The sequence below is a fragment of the Magnolia sinica genome, chromosome 3 (assembly GCF_029962835.1).
Source record: "Magnolia sinica isolate HGM2019 chromosome 3, MsV1, whole genome shotgun sequence".
In the NCBI taxonomy this organism is placed as follows: domain Eukaryota; kingdom Viridiplantae; phylum Streptophyta; class Magnoliopsida; order Magnoliales; family Magnoliaceae; genus Magnolia; species Magnolia sinica.
The window spans coordinates 118,263,121-118,279,079 of NC_080575.1; the positions used below are offsets into that span (position 1 = coordinate 118,263,121).

A 15,959-nucleotide genomic window follows, 5' to 3' on the forward strand; every position below is an offset into this window, starting at 1 on the left:
CAAACGAAATTCAGAACTTCCATCCTGAAGAAACTCAGAAACTTGGAATTGGAAGAGCAGATGCATACACTCTCTTGAGTTGTGTCCAGTTCTGGATGAAATCAGGTATCTTTCCAGTGAAGTTGTTATCACTGATCCTACTGCATTACGCCAGAAAAAATAAATAAAAATATATACAGGGTGATTCTAGTCTTGAATAATTGCTTAACTTTGTATACAAGAAAATATATGAAACTGGAGAGAAAAACTTACAAATCCTTCAAGCTCTTGAGATTAGCAAGTGTTCCCGGAAGCATTCCTGTGAACTCATTTGAAGAAATTACACTGCAAACCAAAAATTGAGCATTAAACTGTCAGAATAACTTCGGATTATAAAGAAATGGTCTTTCAAGAGGACCCAGTAACAGAAAATACGTTTAAATAATAAAGAGGATCTCTCATGTAAGACCTTCCTGCAATGCAATCACAGAAACAGAGAATTGATCATAATATGCAAATGTATTAAAGAAAGATGCCAATCCTAAAAGGACCAAGAAGGCCAAAACACGCATGAGGAAGAAAGAAAGTTCTTCCATTCTCTATATAAGACCTTTCTCAAACGAAATCATTAAAACCAAGCAGAGAACTATCAAAATCAACTAGAATTCTAAAGAATATGGAAATTCTAAAACCACATAGAGGCCAAAAACATCAATAGAGCATAAACAGAGTCCTTTGTCCTCTCTGAGTAAGACCTTCCAACGCTGCAGTCACAGAATCCAAGCATTGCATGAACAGAATACGAGAGAATTCTAAAGAAATATGCAAATCTAAAAAGACCCATAAACTGAAAACACGTATAAAGAAGGATCTTACGTTCTCTTTGTAGAACCTTTGCACCATCCAATCACAAAAAGGATTTTTACCCGAAAATTCCTCCTGAGAAAATGCTTGGAGATTACACATTTGTCACGCTGTCAAGCTATGTGGGCTCCACTGTGATGTGTTTATGAAATCCGCACTGACCACCAGTTGTGTGAGCTAATTTTAGGTGTAGGTTTGAAAAAAATCTCTGTCCTTGATTCAGATTGACCAAATGATTAGAAAAGATGTACAGGACGACAAACACCCTCCAAACTATTTCCCTCTGTGTGGCGTATTATCCTAATTTTTGGGCACCAGCCTAAATTTCTGTGTGAAATCTAATAGTTTAACTGGATTTCATATAAGCGGACGCCTCTCTCCCATTTATTTCCTCTGATGGGTTCCATTTGAATTACATGTCAGCCTGAGTTCTTTTTGCCTTAGATCTAGCGTGGGATTAAGCATCTAATGGTAATCAGTCGGAGTGAATTTCACAAACACATCATGGTAGACTGGAGTTAGCGTCTCATACTTTTTTATTTTTATTTTTAAATATAGAAATAGAAATCTCCTTCTAACAGCTGGCGAGCGACTGACTCTACCGTGTGTAGCAACAAGGAAACCTTGTTGTGTTGTCAAACCTACGTGGCCACATCATGATGTGTTTGTTTTATCCATGCCATCCATCCAATTTTCCAAATCATTTTAAGGCATGAGCTCAAAAATGAGGTAGATCCAAATCTCATATATCATCCAATTTTCTAGATCATCTCAAGAAATGAGACCAAAAATGAGGTAGATCCAAATCTTAGGTGGACTGAATGGTAGGAAACAGCGTTCATTGCACACCCATTATTAAAAATTTCTTGAGGGCTAGAAAAGTTTTGGATCAAAATGATATTTGTGTTTTCCCTTCATCAATGTGTGTGACTCAATAAACATTTTGGTGGAAAATAAATGGTACAAGGGGCATATGAAGTTTTTAATAGTGGGTGTTTAATCACTACTTTCCTAAGGTGTGGTCCACCTGAGATTTGGATCTACCTCGGCTAATGCTATGGCAAAATGAATGGATGGCGTGGATAAAACACAAACATCATGGTGGGCCCACAAAGCTTTCTCAACACCACACATTAATTATGTCCTGGTGTATGCTATACTATGCAGCCGTGTTCCATATGGACACCTGCCCCACTTGGATTTTTTGTGACGCCCATCTTGATGAATATATGAAATCCACTTTGACCAAAATATTTGTAATCCTATGTTAGGCATACAACAAAAAATTATGATTGACATGTAATTCAAATGAGCCATACCAAAAGAAAAGGTTGGGAGAGAGAAGCCCACTGTTGATTTTTTTACGAGCTCTACTGTGATGATTATGTGAAATTCCCTTGATCTATCTGATGTCATACAAATATTTAGTCATAGGCCCGAAAATCTGGACAATCCGTGATTCAAATGGGCTACTAATAGTGAAAGGGAGGGAAACAGTTTGGAGGGTGGGCATTTCACCATACAACTTTTCTAATCGTTAGTCCTGGTGAATTATGGATAGGGATGGCTTTTAAGTCCTACAATTAAAAATTGGATCATGTCGGTCGTTGACGTGGATTTTGGAAACACATCAGCATACACAGCTTCATAGCCAACATTCCATTTACTTCCGCTTCAAAGTTATACATGGATTCTGTCGTAAGGGTGAACTAAGCCTTTTCTCCTCCTATTCATACCGTCACTCGAATGTTTTGCTAATCATCCACCCTCATAGTATTTTTCTCTATATCGCATTAGAAGTAATTCTGGTAAAAATCCCTGTAAAAAAACTCTATAAAAAGAACAAAAGAAAAAAAAATCAAGAAATTTTCCAAACACAGAGTGCATGGTAAGGACATGGGTGCTCGTTGGGCCCAACCATGATGCATGTGTTTTACCCATACAGTCCATCTATTTTATCCAATATTTTAGTGCACGAGCCCAAAAATGAAGCAATCCAAACTTCAAATAGACTACACCCTAAAAAATAGTGGTGATTGAACGCCCACCATTAAAAATTTCCTAAGGCCCATTGTAATGCCCACCGTAATGATTATCTTTCATACCTGTTGATTAGGTCACACAGACCTATATGAAGGGAAAACACAGATATCACCTTCATCCAAAACTTTGGTGGCCCCGAAGAAGTTTTTAGTGGGCTTTCAATCAACATCGTTTCTTATGGTGTGGTTTGAGATTTGGATCTACTTCAATTTTGGGCCCGTGCCATAAGATTATCTGAAAAAATGGATGAATTGCATGGACAAAATACATAAATCATGGTGAGGCCCACAGAGCCTATGCAATCCGCATCCAGGTTAAAGTTACAACAGATTAAAAGGCTTTCCGGCCCGCCACGGTGTCGCTCTGACCGTGGGGCCTATCTTGATGTATGTATTATATGTACATGACATCCATCGGTTTTGCCAACTCCTTTCAGAGCATGAACCAAAAAATTAATCAGATCTAAAATTCAGGTGAACTGGAAATAATGTTGATTAAATGCCTACTATTAAAAACTTACGAAAGCCCACAATAATGGTTTTTTGCCATCCAAGCTATTGATAAAGACACACATACATGGATGAGGGAAAAAACTAAAACTTTTGTAGCTCACAAAATTTTTTTAACAGTGTTCAGTCACTGCTATTTAATGTAGTGGGGTTGACCTGAATTTGGATCTGCATCATTTTTTGGATCACCTTGTCTAGAAAATGGATGGACTATGTGGATTAAATAAATGGTTTATGGTGGGGCCCATAGAGGACCAATATGTGGCGATTAGCTAAGGAAGCGTGAGTAGGCAATCTGCATCCATTTTCTCTTTCCCGCCTCTGTTTTCCCGCCACTGTCCCCCTGGACCATCCATCACTCTCTCTCTTTGATAGTAGATCTTACCTTGATGCATGTATTGCATATCAACACCATTCATCCATTTCTCCAGCTCATTTTAGAGCATGATTCCAAAAATGAGGCAGATCCAAATCTCAGCGGACCACACTGGAGAAAACAGTGGTGATTGAATGCCCACCATCAAAAACTTTATCCAGGCTACAAAAGTTTTGAATCGAGCTGATATTTGTGTTTTCCCTTCATCTAGTTCTACCTGCCCTTATCAACAGGTTGGATGGAAGCCCTTATGAAGTTTCTTATGGTGGACATTCAATCACCACTATTCCCTATGATGTGGTCCACCTAAGACTTGGATCTGCCTCTTTTTTTGGGATCATGCCCTAAAATAACCTGAAAAAAATAGATGGATGGCGTGGATAGAACACATACACATTGGTGGCACTCCAGATCACCACTGGTAGCCACTTGCTAAGAGAAAAGTCTTGATTTTTTTAGGAATTTCTTTTATAATAATACCTCATTAGTGATATTTACATTCAGATACCTATTTAATTATTCTTAAGCAATCTCATTAATTGCAGGGCAGATTTATAATTTTAGAAAAAAATTATACTTAAAACCAACGAAGCTACGAAGAGATTGATGGAAGATACCCTTTTGACAATAACTTGATTAATAATGATCAGCTAGCTTAATGAAAACGTAATTTTAAAAAGTATTAGGATGTAAATAAAATATTAATGAAGTACTATTTTGTAAAATTCCCAATTAGAATTAATGAACAATATTTACCCACGTGCAAGATGGGCCGTACTATCCACGCACATAATGGTACGTTAAACATGTGAAACTTCGGATAGTTCCGTCAGGTGGGCAATGTTGTGATAAAAAGAAAAAGCTCCCATATTTAATCTTTAATGGGACCATACATCACGTGGATCCAACCTCAGATTGTCCATCTTCTCGATGACTTTGACTGGATGATCTAACCAGCCATTTATTGGAAGGAGAAATAGACGGTCCATATTAATTTGGCTAAAATTGGTCTGATCATTGATCTAGCTCATTCATCATACAGAATACAACCTTTGATTGCACATCCCTCTCAAAAGGCCACTTTGGTTGGATGATCTTAACCGTCTAGTCCATGGCTATGGAAATGAGTGATGCATATTTATTGTAGTAAAAATGGTTTGTTCATTGATCTAAATCATCCATAAGGAGGAGTAACCTTTGATTGCCCATTCCTCTTAAAAATCACTTTAATTGGATGATTTAATAGTCCATTCAATAGCTAGGGAAATGGTCAATCCACATTGATTATACTAGAAATGCTGCAATCCTTGATCTAGATCATCCATCACATGTTTTCCGCCTTTGGTAGCACCTCTCTCTCAAAAAATCACTTTGATCGAATGATCCCAATTGTCTAGTCAATGGCCAGGGAAATGGATGATCCATATTGATTAGAGTACAAAAGATACAATAATTGATAATCCATCAAGTAGGTCTCACCTTCTATTACCCATTCCTCTAAAAAAAAACACTTTAATCAGATGATTTAATTGTCCATTCACTGGTTAGGAAAATGGACGATCCATATTGATTAATACTATAAAATTTTTTTAAAAAAATTGGTCTAATTATTGATCTAGATCAACCATCACATGCACCCTGCCTTGATCGCCCATCACTCTCAAGAAATCACTCTGGTCGGATGATCCTAACCATAATCAATGGCTAATGTAATGGATGATCTAGATTGATTATAGTGGAAACAGTCCCACCACTGATCATGATCATCCATCACATGGGTCTTGCTTTGGATCGGACAACTAGGGCCATGCGATCATTGTAATTTAAAAATAAAAAATAAAATCAAACACCAAATAATTGAAATACATAAAAATTAAAAAGAAACATGTTGATTATAGAAGCACCCAGAAGCGTAAAATGAGTTAAAAGATGAAAGGAAGGTCTTACAATCGTTCTAGAGTGACTATGTTTCCAATCTCTTCAGGAAGAGTGTCGTTAAAGCGGTTGGCTTCGAGTACCCTGAAAGATCCAATTTTATTTAATTCCGCTAAAATTCCCAAATAAGTAATGATAACTGGAATTAGAATCTTCTTCCAAAGGAAATTCGAAGCTTACATAGTCTTGAGAGTGGAGCTGTTTCCAAGCTCCTTTGGGATTGGCCCTGATAGGCGGTTTCCAAGAAGAGAGCTGCAATGACATACCCAATGTTAATTTTAGAAAAACCATGCTTTGATTTGCTAAAGTTAACTGTGGTGGTGAAAGTGCTGACATGTTCACCAATGGCATGGCTCCCCATTCTGGAGGAATTGTACCGTTGAGGAAGTTACGTGTGAGATCGCTGTGGAAGAGAGGATGATAGGTTACAGTTGAGGCGTAATTTAAGGAATTGACGCTGGAAGCATCTAAAATGCGCAGAGAGAGAGAGAGAGAGAGAGAGAGAGAGAGAGAGAGAGAGAGAGATGTTACATTTCTTGGAGGTAAGGAAGCTTGGCGAGCTCCCGTGGAAGCACACCTTGAAGATTCTGGCCTTTTAGAACTCTGCAATCCAAGATAGAACAGGTAATGGCAAGAATACTCTTGTAATTTTTACGGACGGTACCCTACCATACAACAGCCACGGTAGGGGCTGTAGTGGTTCGGGCTCATAGTGATGTACCGTCCAACCATTTTCAAAGCTCATTTTAGGAGATGATCCCAAAAATGAAGCAGCCCAAATCCTACGTGGACAACACCACAGGAAACAGTTGTGATTGAATCCCCACCATTAAAAACTTCATGCAGTCCACCGGTATGTTTATTTGCCATCCAACCTGTTGGTAAGGTCACAAAGAACTATATGAAGAGACCACACAAATATCATCTTGTTCCAAAGCTTTTGTGGTCCACTAGAAGTTTTTACTGGTCAATTACTACTATTTCCTGTACCATGGTCCATCTGAGATTTGGATATTTGGATCTGCTTCATTTTTTTGGATCATGCCTTGAATGACTTTTCAATACAGATGAATGGCGTGGATGTAATCATATACATGAAGGTGGGCCTCACAGTCGGGGGTCCCCCGCACCTAGGTGAATCTGGGGTCTCACCAAATCAGGTCCCTTTGATATGGGTTTAGGGTGCCCATGTGGTGTGTGGGTATGAGTGTGTGTTTTAAAAAGAAATGTTGGGGCCAAAGCCCGGCCAGCCCACAATAGCTTAAGTTAGAACGGCCTTGGAATCGGGGTCTCCAACGGTTCAGTGATCCAGACCAATGGTCTCTTGGGCCCGGCTATGGATGACCATTCCCAAAAAGTTTCGGCGCCAAGAAAATCCTAGATTTCCTTTTCTGACCTTCATGTGAGTGGTCAAGTTAAAAGATGTCTCGAATTGATGATTAGGATCTTCCAATGAGGATTTGGGGTTGTGGTTCATCTACATCTGATACGGTGGACTGGGGCTGACGGAAAATGAAAGCTTGCGCACAGTCATATCCACCACCCCGTTTAAAGATAAGATGGTTGGGAAACCTAGCAAGTAATTTCAAATTGTGAATTTTGAAAAAGCCCATCTTGAAATTAAGGGCGGCAATGAGCGGGTGACCTGCCTGGCCTGACTAGCCCCACCCAGATTTGGACAGGTCTTGGATCTAATAGCTTGACCCGTGGACTGGGCTTGGACCTTATATGAATGGCCATTCTAATCATTGACTCAGCCAACACATGCATCTTCTGTCTATTTCTCTGTGCATGTTCAGCCCAATTCATCAAATTCAAGTGGGAAGTAGGGATTTTGTTAATTTTCAGGCCGGACTTGATCGGTCCCAGGCCTGCTGCGATAGTCCAATGATAGGCTTGTGCCTAGACCTTAAATGTCAGGTCATGTCCAGGCCGAAGCTGGCCCCGCCCAAACCTGGCCCACTGCAACCCCATATGATGAGGACAGAAATCCAGCCCATCCATGATAATCCCACTGATGAACGGTGTCAAACCCCCAACACATTGCCCTTTTTTTTTTTTTCACACAAACCCACATCCACACCCAAGCACAATGCGACAAATCCACCGTAGAAAATCATCCACGTATAAAATAAACATTTGTTAATCGCATCAAAAGCTTCAATTATATTAATAAAAAATAGATTAAGGCACTATAGGTCCAAGATCCAATCCATCCATCCATCAGAAAGTCACCACTACATTGAGTTTATTTTTATTTTCAATCATATCTGGTACATAATCTCAGCTCATTATTAAAAAAACAAAGGTATTATACAGCAAGCAAACAGATGCATACAAGCTGACCCGACTACAAACAAGCTGCTGTCGATGTTTTTAGTACAATTGTAATAATGGAATTCCATATCTCTAAGTTATCACAAACGAAAAGAAAAAGGCAAGCTGTAATAGGATTCCAAATGCTGCATACTTAGAAAATAAAGTTCACTAATTGATGTTACTCCAACTATGCGAATCCGGATTGATTGGATATAGATCAGGGATGGATACAGATTCAGTCCAGGGCTGATCTGTTGACGCAATCAGGCTATGGGTTGGACTTGAGCTAACACTTCGGATCTCTTGAGGAAAGTTTCCAACAGCTTTAGCATTGAAATCATCACTGAATAAATTCAGGTCTGAAATTGGATCCTCAATGATGCCTCCGAGCATCTTCACCACAGCAGACATTTTAGGCCTAAGTGTAGGAGATGCACTGGTGCATAAGAGGGCCACATCAATCATTGTTATTGCCTCTTCCTTGTTGAATTCTAATCCCAATCTCGGATCGACTAACTCTAGTTGATTTCCTTGCTGTTGCAGAACATATGCCTGCAATATCCATACAAACATCATATAGTGAACAACCAAACCATTGTGAAAGCTGGAGAGGGTTGTGAAAGTTTCTTGGAGATATGAGGCTTGATCTTAAAAGCATCTCCACTGTACACGTAGACATGTCTAAAGCAATAACAACTGTTGTTCTAATGGACCACCACTTGGACAAACCAAAGGCTAAAAAGTAAGGGTCCATTGATAATCTTATCAATCTGATTGGTGTAATCTTCACCTATCGAATGTGGGCCTTTGTTTTTTTGTTTTTGTTTTTTTTTTTTTTAAAATCTTGTAGCTCAGCCGCCCATTTTCTGACCCCACATGCATGCAATAGATAAGTTAGTTCACGCACACAGATATATAATATGAGAAATGCTCCAGTGCTCTTGGAGCACTATAAGTTATGGTGGTCCTAGTTGCATAAGTTCAGTTAGATAGTCCAATCTATTGATCTGAACTGTCCATTGTGTCTAGAGCGAGTTTTTAAGGCTACCATGCAAAGATCGCCCTAGTGCAGTGATCCAATCCACTTTTGGTTGGGCCTTAATTTATGTAGACATATTTTCCAAGTGATGGATGGGATGGCTATGGTTGCCTAACAAAAGTTACTCTTTAGAACTTTAAGCAATCCATGGTCTCCAAAAAATAGAAGGATGAACTTGTTGATTAGATCTATTCTTGTTTAAATGATCCTGACCGGCCATATTAAAGACCCCTGATTGAAGGGTTAATATTTGTTAGATTAGTGTGATGCTTGCATGATCGCCCATGAAATATGGGTTGGACCTAGCAAACAGTCTTTGCTTGTCACTTTGTGCTGTGTTTTTTCCAGCAAGGGTTTTCCACGTAAATTCGTGTATTCCTGTGCATGCTTTGTTGCGTTTCTCGTTCACAGATTTCATTCAATTTTGAGGTTTACTTCTATGGCTTCCCAACACTATTAACTTAGAGCTCTCTCTACTATGATGTTTATATAAATCTACCCTGACCATACCACTAGGTGTGTCACCTCGTATTAGGCCAAGGGCCTAAAAATCACCCCCATCCGTGATTTATGTGGACCACATGATTGGAAACAGTGTACGTGGCAAAAATCACCCTCCAAATTGTTTCCCTTGGTATGACCCATCTGAATCATAGATGTGCCAGAATTTTAAGCCCTAGGCATAAATTTTGGTGTTGCATATAATGGTTAGAGTGGGTTTCATATATTTATTACTGTGAGCCTGTAAAAATCACGGGTATGAATCTCTCTCCCATATCTTTTCTTTGGTGTAGCACACCTAAATCACAAGTCAGCCTGAATTTTTGGCTCTAGGCCTACACTAAGATTCACATCTAATGTTTGGAATGAATTTTGCATACACATCACGGTGGTCCCTCCCCCTTAATCAAGTCCTACATCCTTCTCCACCTGTGTTCAGAGATTATTTAGGAAAAAAAGGAATTATGTGCTATACAACTTTTGATTTCTGATGGGGCACACCATGATGTTTAAGTAAGATCCACTCTAACCATTAGATAGTTAGTCCCATATTAGGCCCAGAGACAAAAAATAAGGCTGACCCGTGATTTTGGTGGGCCACACTAGTGGAAACAATTGAGAGAGACCTCCATCCTTGATATTTATGGGGCCCAAAATGATAATTATATAAAATCCACTCCAACCGTTAGATTCCACACAAAAATTTAGGCCAATGTTCCAAAAATCATACCCATTTGTGATTCATGGGGGCCACACTAAAGGAAGCACTTTGGAAGGCGAGCATTGACTTGTGCAGTGTTTCCAATTATGTGGTCCACCTGAATCATGGATGGAGCTTAATATTGGGCCCTCATCCTAACATGGGGTGACGCATCTAGTGTTTGGGGTAGATTTTACATAAACTTCGGTGGGGCCCACTCGAGCCATCCACCCACACATTTGTCGCATGCCAACATTGACAAAAGGCAGTGGAATGATTATTATATTGATTAATGAGGTCGTCTTTTGAAAAAAGTTACCGGAATGTAAATTCTATATTAATCAGGTTTGTTTGTTTTTTTTTTTTTTTTTTGAAAAATTCCCTTATATATAGAGAGAGTCACACTCGCACACCTTCGCACACGTGTCATGGGCAGAAAATCTAAATGTCCATGTGAAGCAGCACCCTATGGAACCCCTAGTACCCAACTTTCAACCTGATCCAAAACTCTTGTGGGCCATAGCAAAGAGAGAGGCAAATCAAAGGAGGAAACTGTTTCCTTTTTCCATGGCCCACTAAAAGTGGGCCCTGGGGATTTCATGGGGTGCAGCATCACGTGTACCGTTTAGATTTTGTGCTCACATCACATGAGATAAGTTCTCACGAGTTGTCGTAAGAATCGGTTCCCACCTAAGCGTGAAATGTTAGTAGAGATGCAATTGGATAGCGAAGACCCATCTCCAAGTTGGTCTCATGTGCCTCTCTAGCGAATCTCATCCCAATAAATTATAATAACAAGAAAATTGATCGCAATCGTAATGGTAGAAATGACAAGGGGACAATAAAACATACCCAATCCACCAGATGAACGTGGTCTCCCTTTGGCCTATAACTTGTGATGCTCTTCCCACTTACAATTTCCAAAGTCACCACTCCAAAGCTATAGACATCTACTGTATCTGTCAGGTAACCATGCATCGCATATTCTGGTGCCATATATCCTCTGCAAAATCAAGATTATTATGAATTACATCTCCCTGCAATCGGTTACACCCAGACAATGATAAACTAATGGATATACCATAAAGAGACGATGGGTGTTATGAAGATAGACAAGTCATATGTTAGATGGTCAATCCCACATGATCTATATATCAATTATTTACTAGACATTATAGAAATGGGTAGAAATCAAAGAATAGTGGCTCACAAAGTTCCAGCTACTCGAGTGCTAATATGGGTGTCCTCCTCTTCATGAAGCCTTGCCAAACCAAAGTCAGATATCTTAGGATTAAGATCCCTATCAAGCAATACATTGGTGGCTTTGATGTCCCTATGAACAACTTTCAATGTTGATTCTTCGTGGAGATACGCCAAACCTCTTGCTATTCCAATACAAATCCTATTCCTAGTTGGCCAGTCAAGCTGCAATTGGCATTCTTCGGGACCTGCAAATCATCCAATTGACAAAACTGAGTTGTAATACTTTTTTTTTTTTTTCTTTTTTTTAAATGTGTACAACATAAAAATGCCATGAAGCAACTGACGAGCTCACCAAACAGAGCATGAGCAAGGCTATTATTTTCCATGTACTCATATACCAGAGACAACTGCTTTGCTTCGATACAACATCCATAAATCTTCACAAGGTTGGGATGTCGCAATGCAGAAATCATGCCTATCTCATTCAAAAATTCACGGTTCCCTTGCCTTGATTTGGAAGAAAGTTGCTTCACTGCAATTGTGGTACCATCTAGTAATAGACCCTGCATTGGAGTAACAATTAGAAAGTTCAATGTATGCATACAAGCTTGATTTGAGAAGGCTGAACACACACACACACTTCAAACTGATAATCGATCAAGATAAAGCAGTGCTTGTTTAGAATACCTTGTAAACAGGCCCAAAACCACCTTCTCCAATCTTGTTTGAGGGATCAAAGTTGTTAGTGGCAGCCTTAATCTGTCTTAAGGTAAAGGAACCAGTTTGCAGATCCAAGCCCCTGAGATCTGTCCATTGACTAAAGTGTAAAAAAGGTATGTAATAAGAAATGGATGTTTTGATCTCTTTTTACTAGTTCTTGCACTCTATATGTGGGTCGTCTCTCAATGACCAGCAAGCAAGGTTTTGTTGTTGTTGTTGTTGTAATGCAACTTCCATCGCATACTGTATCTCAATATTGGCCAATGTACACCACATTATTTGGTAACAATCCAATCTTTTCAGAAATTACTGATGTACCCAGTTTGCGAAGCATGTCACAAAATGTGGCTTGTGTGTGTTACCAATTCGTTACCTTCAGCTCATACCATAGCAACCATGATTTACCATCAAAATAGGTATTCAAGAAATGCCAAAATATCCTGATTCTGTTACGAAATGAAATTCTTTTAAGAAAAATAAAAATCATTACTTTTGATATTTTAAAAAACCATAAGAGTTCCATTGTGGCTCTTTTTCTTTTTTTTTTCATGAATTTGATTTCTTTCTTTTTTTGGTCCCTCAATGAAGAGAAGGAAAATAATTTCAAAAAGGACTGAACAAGGTATTTAACGATATTCAGCTTAAAGTACACTTCCATTTAGCAGCAATTTCTGCAAGTGAAAGCATATAGACCCATAGAACATTTGTTTTTTTTGTTTTTTTTACTTTTACTTCTCAATGGCTCTCCCTTCGGATACTTTGGTAGCTCAAGGTGTCTTAGACAACATGATCCGTTATGTCCCTTTGCTTTCAATGGTGGTGGAAGGTCTTAGTAGATTCTTCTAAAGCAAAGGCATGCAGCCTTCTCAAAGATTTTCATGTGGGGCCTTCAAGCTTTTCGATTTCCCATCTTCAAATGTCTGATGACACTCTGGTGTTACAGAAGACCTCATCTGATCAAGTTGCCAATTTAAAGAGTGTGCTTTGTTGCTATGAGGCAGTCTTGGTCTTGAGAGTGAATCTGCACAAAAGCAGAGTAGGGCATATTGAACTAAAGGGGGATGTGTCAGTTGGCTTCTATAGTTTGATCCAAGATACAGTTGTTTCCACTTCTATATTTGCATCTCCAACTTGGGATCAATCCATAGTCAGTTCCCATCTGGGACCCAGTTATTGAGAAATCAAAAGAAGGCTTGCAAGAATTTGATTTCCCATTTGGGACAATCTGTCTTCCGTCCCCATGTGGAACCTGGTTATAGATATGATTGAAAGAAGGCTTGCATGTGAGACAGGGTACCTCGGGAGATCAGATTACTCTTACGGAAGTATCCTTAGCCAATCTGCTAGTTTAGTACCTCTCCCCATTGAAGATTCTGGCATCTGTGATCACAAAGATTGGCAAATCCAACAAGACTTCCTACGGGGAGGCTTGAGCAATAGGACAAAATTCTATCAGGTTAAATGGAGCAATGTCCAAAAATCAAGAAATGGGGAGCTTGGCTATCAACAGGATAAAATAGAGGAATTGGAGCCTTTGATGCAAATGGTGGTGGATGTTTGGTTCTGAAAAGCATGCGTTATGGAGAAGAGTGATGACCAATGGTCGGGATCCTCGCTTATCAATTAGATTTGTTGGCTAAAGTGTGGAAAGGCATTGTATCGATGGGGAACCATCGACTCTCTAGGGCAAAGTGTTGGTTGAAGGTCTTAGTTTTGTGGTTAACTAACAAAGGTGATAAAGTTCGCATTAGGGAAGATCTTTGGTAAGGAAAAAAATTGGCTCGCAGAAAAATTCCCAAGGCTGTTTTTTATACCAGTAACTCAGAATTCAGTGGTCATGTTCGAGAACAGATACAGGGTAGATTGGTAAGGAAAGTTTCTTTTAAAAGAAATTTAAAAGAAGAAGAAATTGAAGATATTTTCAGCTGTTGTTAGCATCTTTCCAATCTGTAGTTTCGGTGCCGAAAAAGAGGAGGATTCTAGAAGATGGAAGTGGAATGCTTCATGGAGAGTTTTTGGATAAGTCTTTCTTTATTCATCTGATAGAATCAGATCCTCCTTTCCCAACTTTGTTGTGGCAAGTCGAGGGTCCCCAAGAGTAGCCACTTTCATACAGTCAGGCTTAGAAAAGACAAGATTTTGATGGTTGAACATATCAGAATAGAGGTTTCTTTTCGCCAAGCATGTGTAATGTGCAAAGCCATGTGGAGATCCTTTCTCCTCTCCCTACATTTCTCCATCAATTATCTACGTAGGAAAATAACTTTAGTGGTAAATCTCCCCAGCATGGAAACTAAATTGATTTTCAGATAAATTTGTCTCATGCCATAGTCTTTGCTCAGTCACTCTTTCCCAAAGTTTCATAGGCCCATAAGTTTAATCCCATGCCTTCTTGTCCCCAATCTATTGTAAAGATCATCATAAGCCTTACGTTTATCTTCACTTACTACTTTCTTAGCAATCTTTTAGGCATTTCTATACTGTTCATAATTTTCATAAATTCTAGTACCTTGCTAGATCATTGGACACAATCAAAACCAGCATTATCAAGATGGCTTTCCATTCAGTGGAATGTTATGATTTTTTGGTGGAAGGAATGTCCTCAAAGGGGAGATTTGAGGTGATGTACGGTTGTTGTTTTTCGGCTGTGCTTGTTTCTTTGTGTCCTTTGGGTCAGTTATCTTGTGCTTCTTCAGTTTTAGACTTTAGTCTAATGACTCTTAGTTAAATATATTTCTTTTTTAATCTCGAGGCAAGAGGTCCTAACTCTTTAGTTATTTTGACTATTGTCGGTGGCCGTGTTTAGAGGATCGTAACCGTTACATGTATCGATGACTTGGGATATGGAAACACATATTGATATTGATAATGACATAATGTCACAGATACCAGGTTAAATATCATTGCTTGAGAGAAACATGGGAAACATTGGGAAAAGGTGGAATTTTCAGTAAAACTTTAGGAGATGTTAAAAGATGCATGTTTGCATAGGACTCAAAATATTACAAAAAATAATTGTACATAATAGGTTGCTACTAGCTGATGTGCAAGGGCCCAAATAATGTGCTGTCATACAATAATATTTAATTAGTAAATATGATTTTAATGCACTGATTTTATGAAATAATACAATAATGCAGCACATAATGAAGTAATATTTTTGAACGTAATGCAAAATTTTATTAAAAGAGAAAAACAGAGAGAACAATGGATGATGAGTCATCCAGGGATACAAAGGGGAGGAATCCCCCCAACTACCCTGAAAATCATCTACTGGACAACCCTTGAATATTTTTTCGGCTCTAGCCCAGTCCATGACTGACCATTTAGCCTTATGGAACACTTGATTTGGAGATGCAACCTTGTCATTTAAGGTTTTAGAATTGAGTACTCACCAAATCGACTGTATGATGGCCAAAATGGCCAACCGCCATATCATCCTTCTTTTCTTCCTGCTCGAAACATCATGCACATCAAAAGCAAACGATATGGCATAACCCATTGAACTTCTAAAAGTGAGAAGAATGTTTCCCACACTTCCTTGGGAACAGGCAAAGCAGTAGCTTGTGATCCACTTTTTTCCCTCATCTTGAAGGCATAAAATACAGCAGTTAGGGATTATCATCCATCTCTTCCTTAAGACTATCCAATGTAAGAATCCTGTTTTTCTCTGGTAAGTCACCACGTGACTAGGACCTGGATATCTCCAAATCTGATGAATAGGATCCTCTTCAAGGTGGTTATCTCAGGGACAAAATGGTCATTCCCTGC

At 39.0% G+C, this 15,959-nt stretch overlaps 1 protein-coding gene across 1 annotated transcript in view; it reads right to left on the reverse strand.

Moving 5' to 3' along the window:
- The window catches only part of LOC131239117 (uncharacterized), an 87,939-nt gene that overhangs the window by 9,215 nt on the left and 62,765 nt on the right, over positions 1–15,959 (reverse strand). Inside the window, 12 exon segments of the mRNA XM_058236675.1 lie at positions 69–140; positions 253–324; positions 5,719–5,790; positions 5,887–5,958; positions 6,041–6,109; positions 6,238–6,371; positions 8,035–8,056; positions 8,195–8,577; positions 11,118–11,268; positions 11,476–11,713; positions 11,821–12,031; positions 12,156–12,274. Coding sequence (XP_058092658.1) covers positions 69–140; positions 253–324; positions 5,719–5,790; positions 5,887–5,958; positions 6,041–6,109; positions 6,238–6,371; positions 8,035–8,056; positions 8,195–8,577; positions 11,118–11,268; positions 11,476–11,713; positions 11,821–12,031; positions 12,156–12,274 — 1,615 coding nt within the window.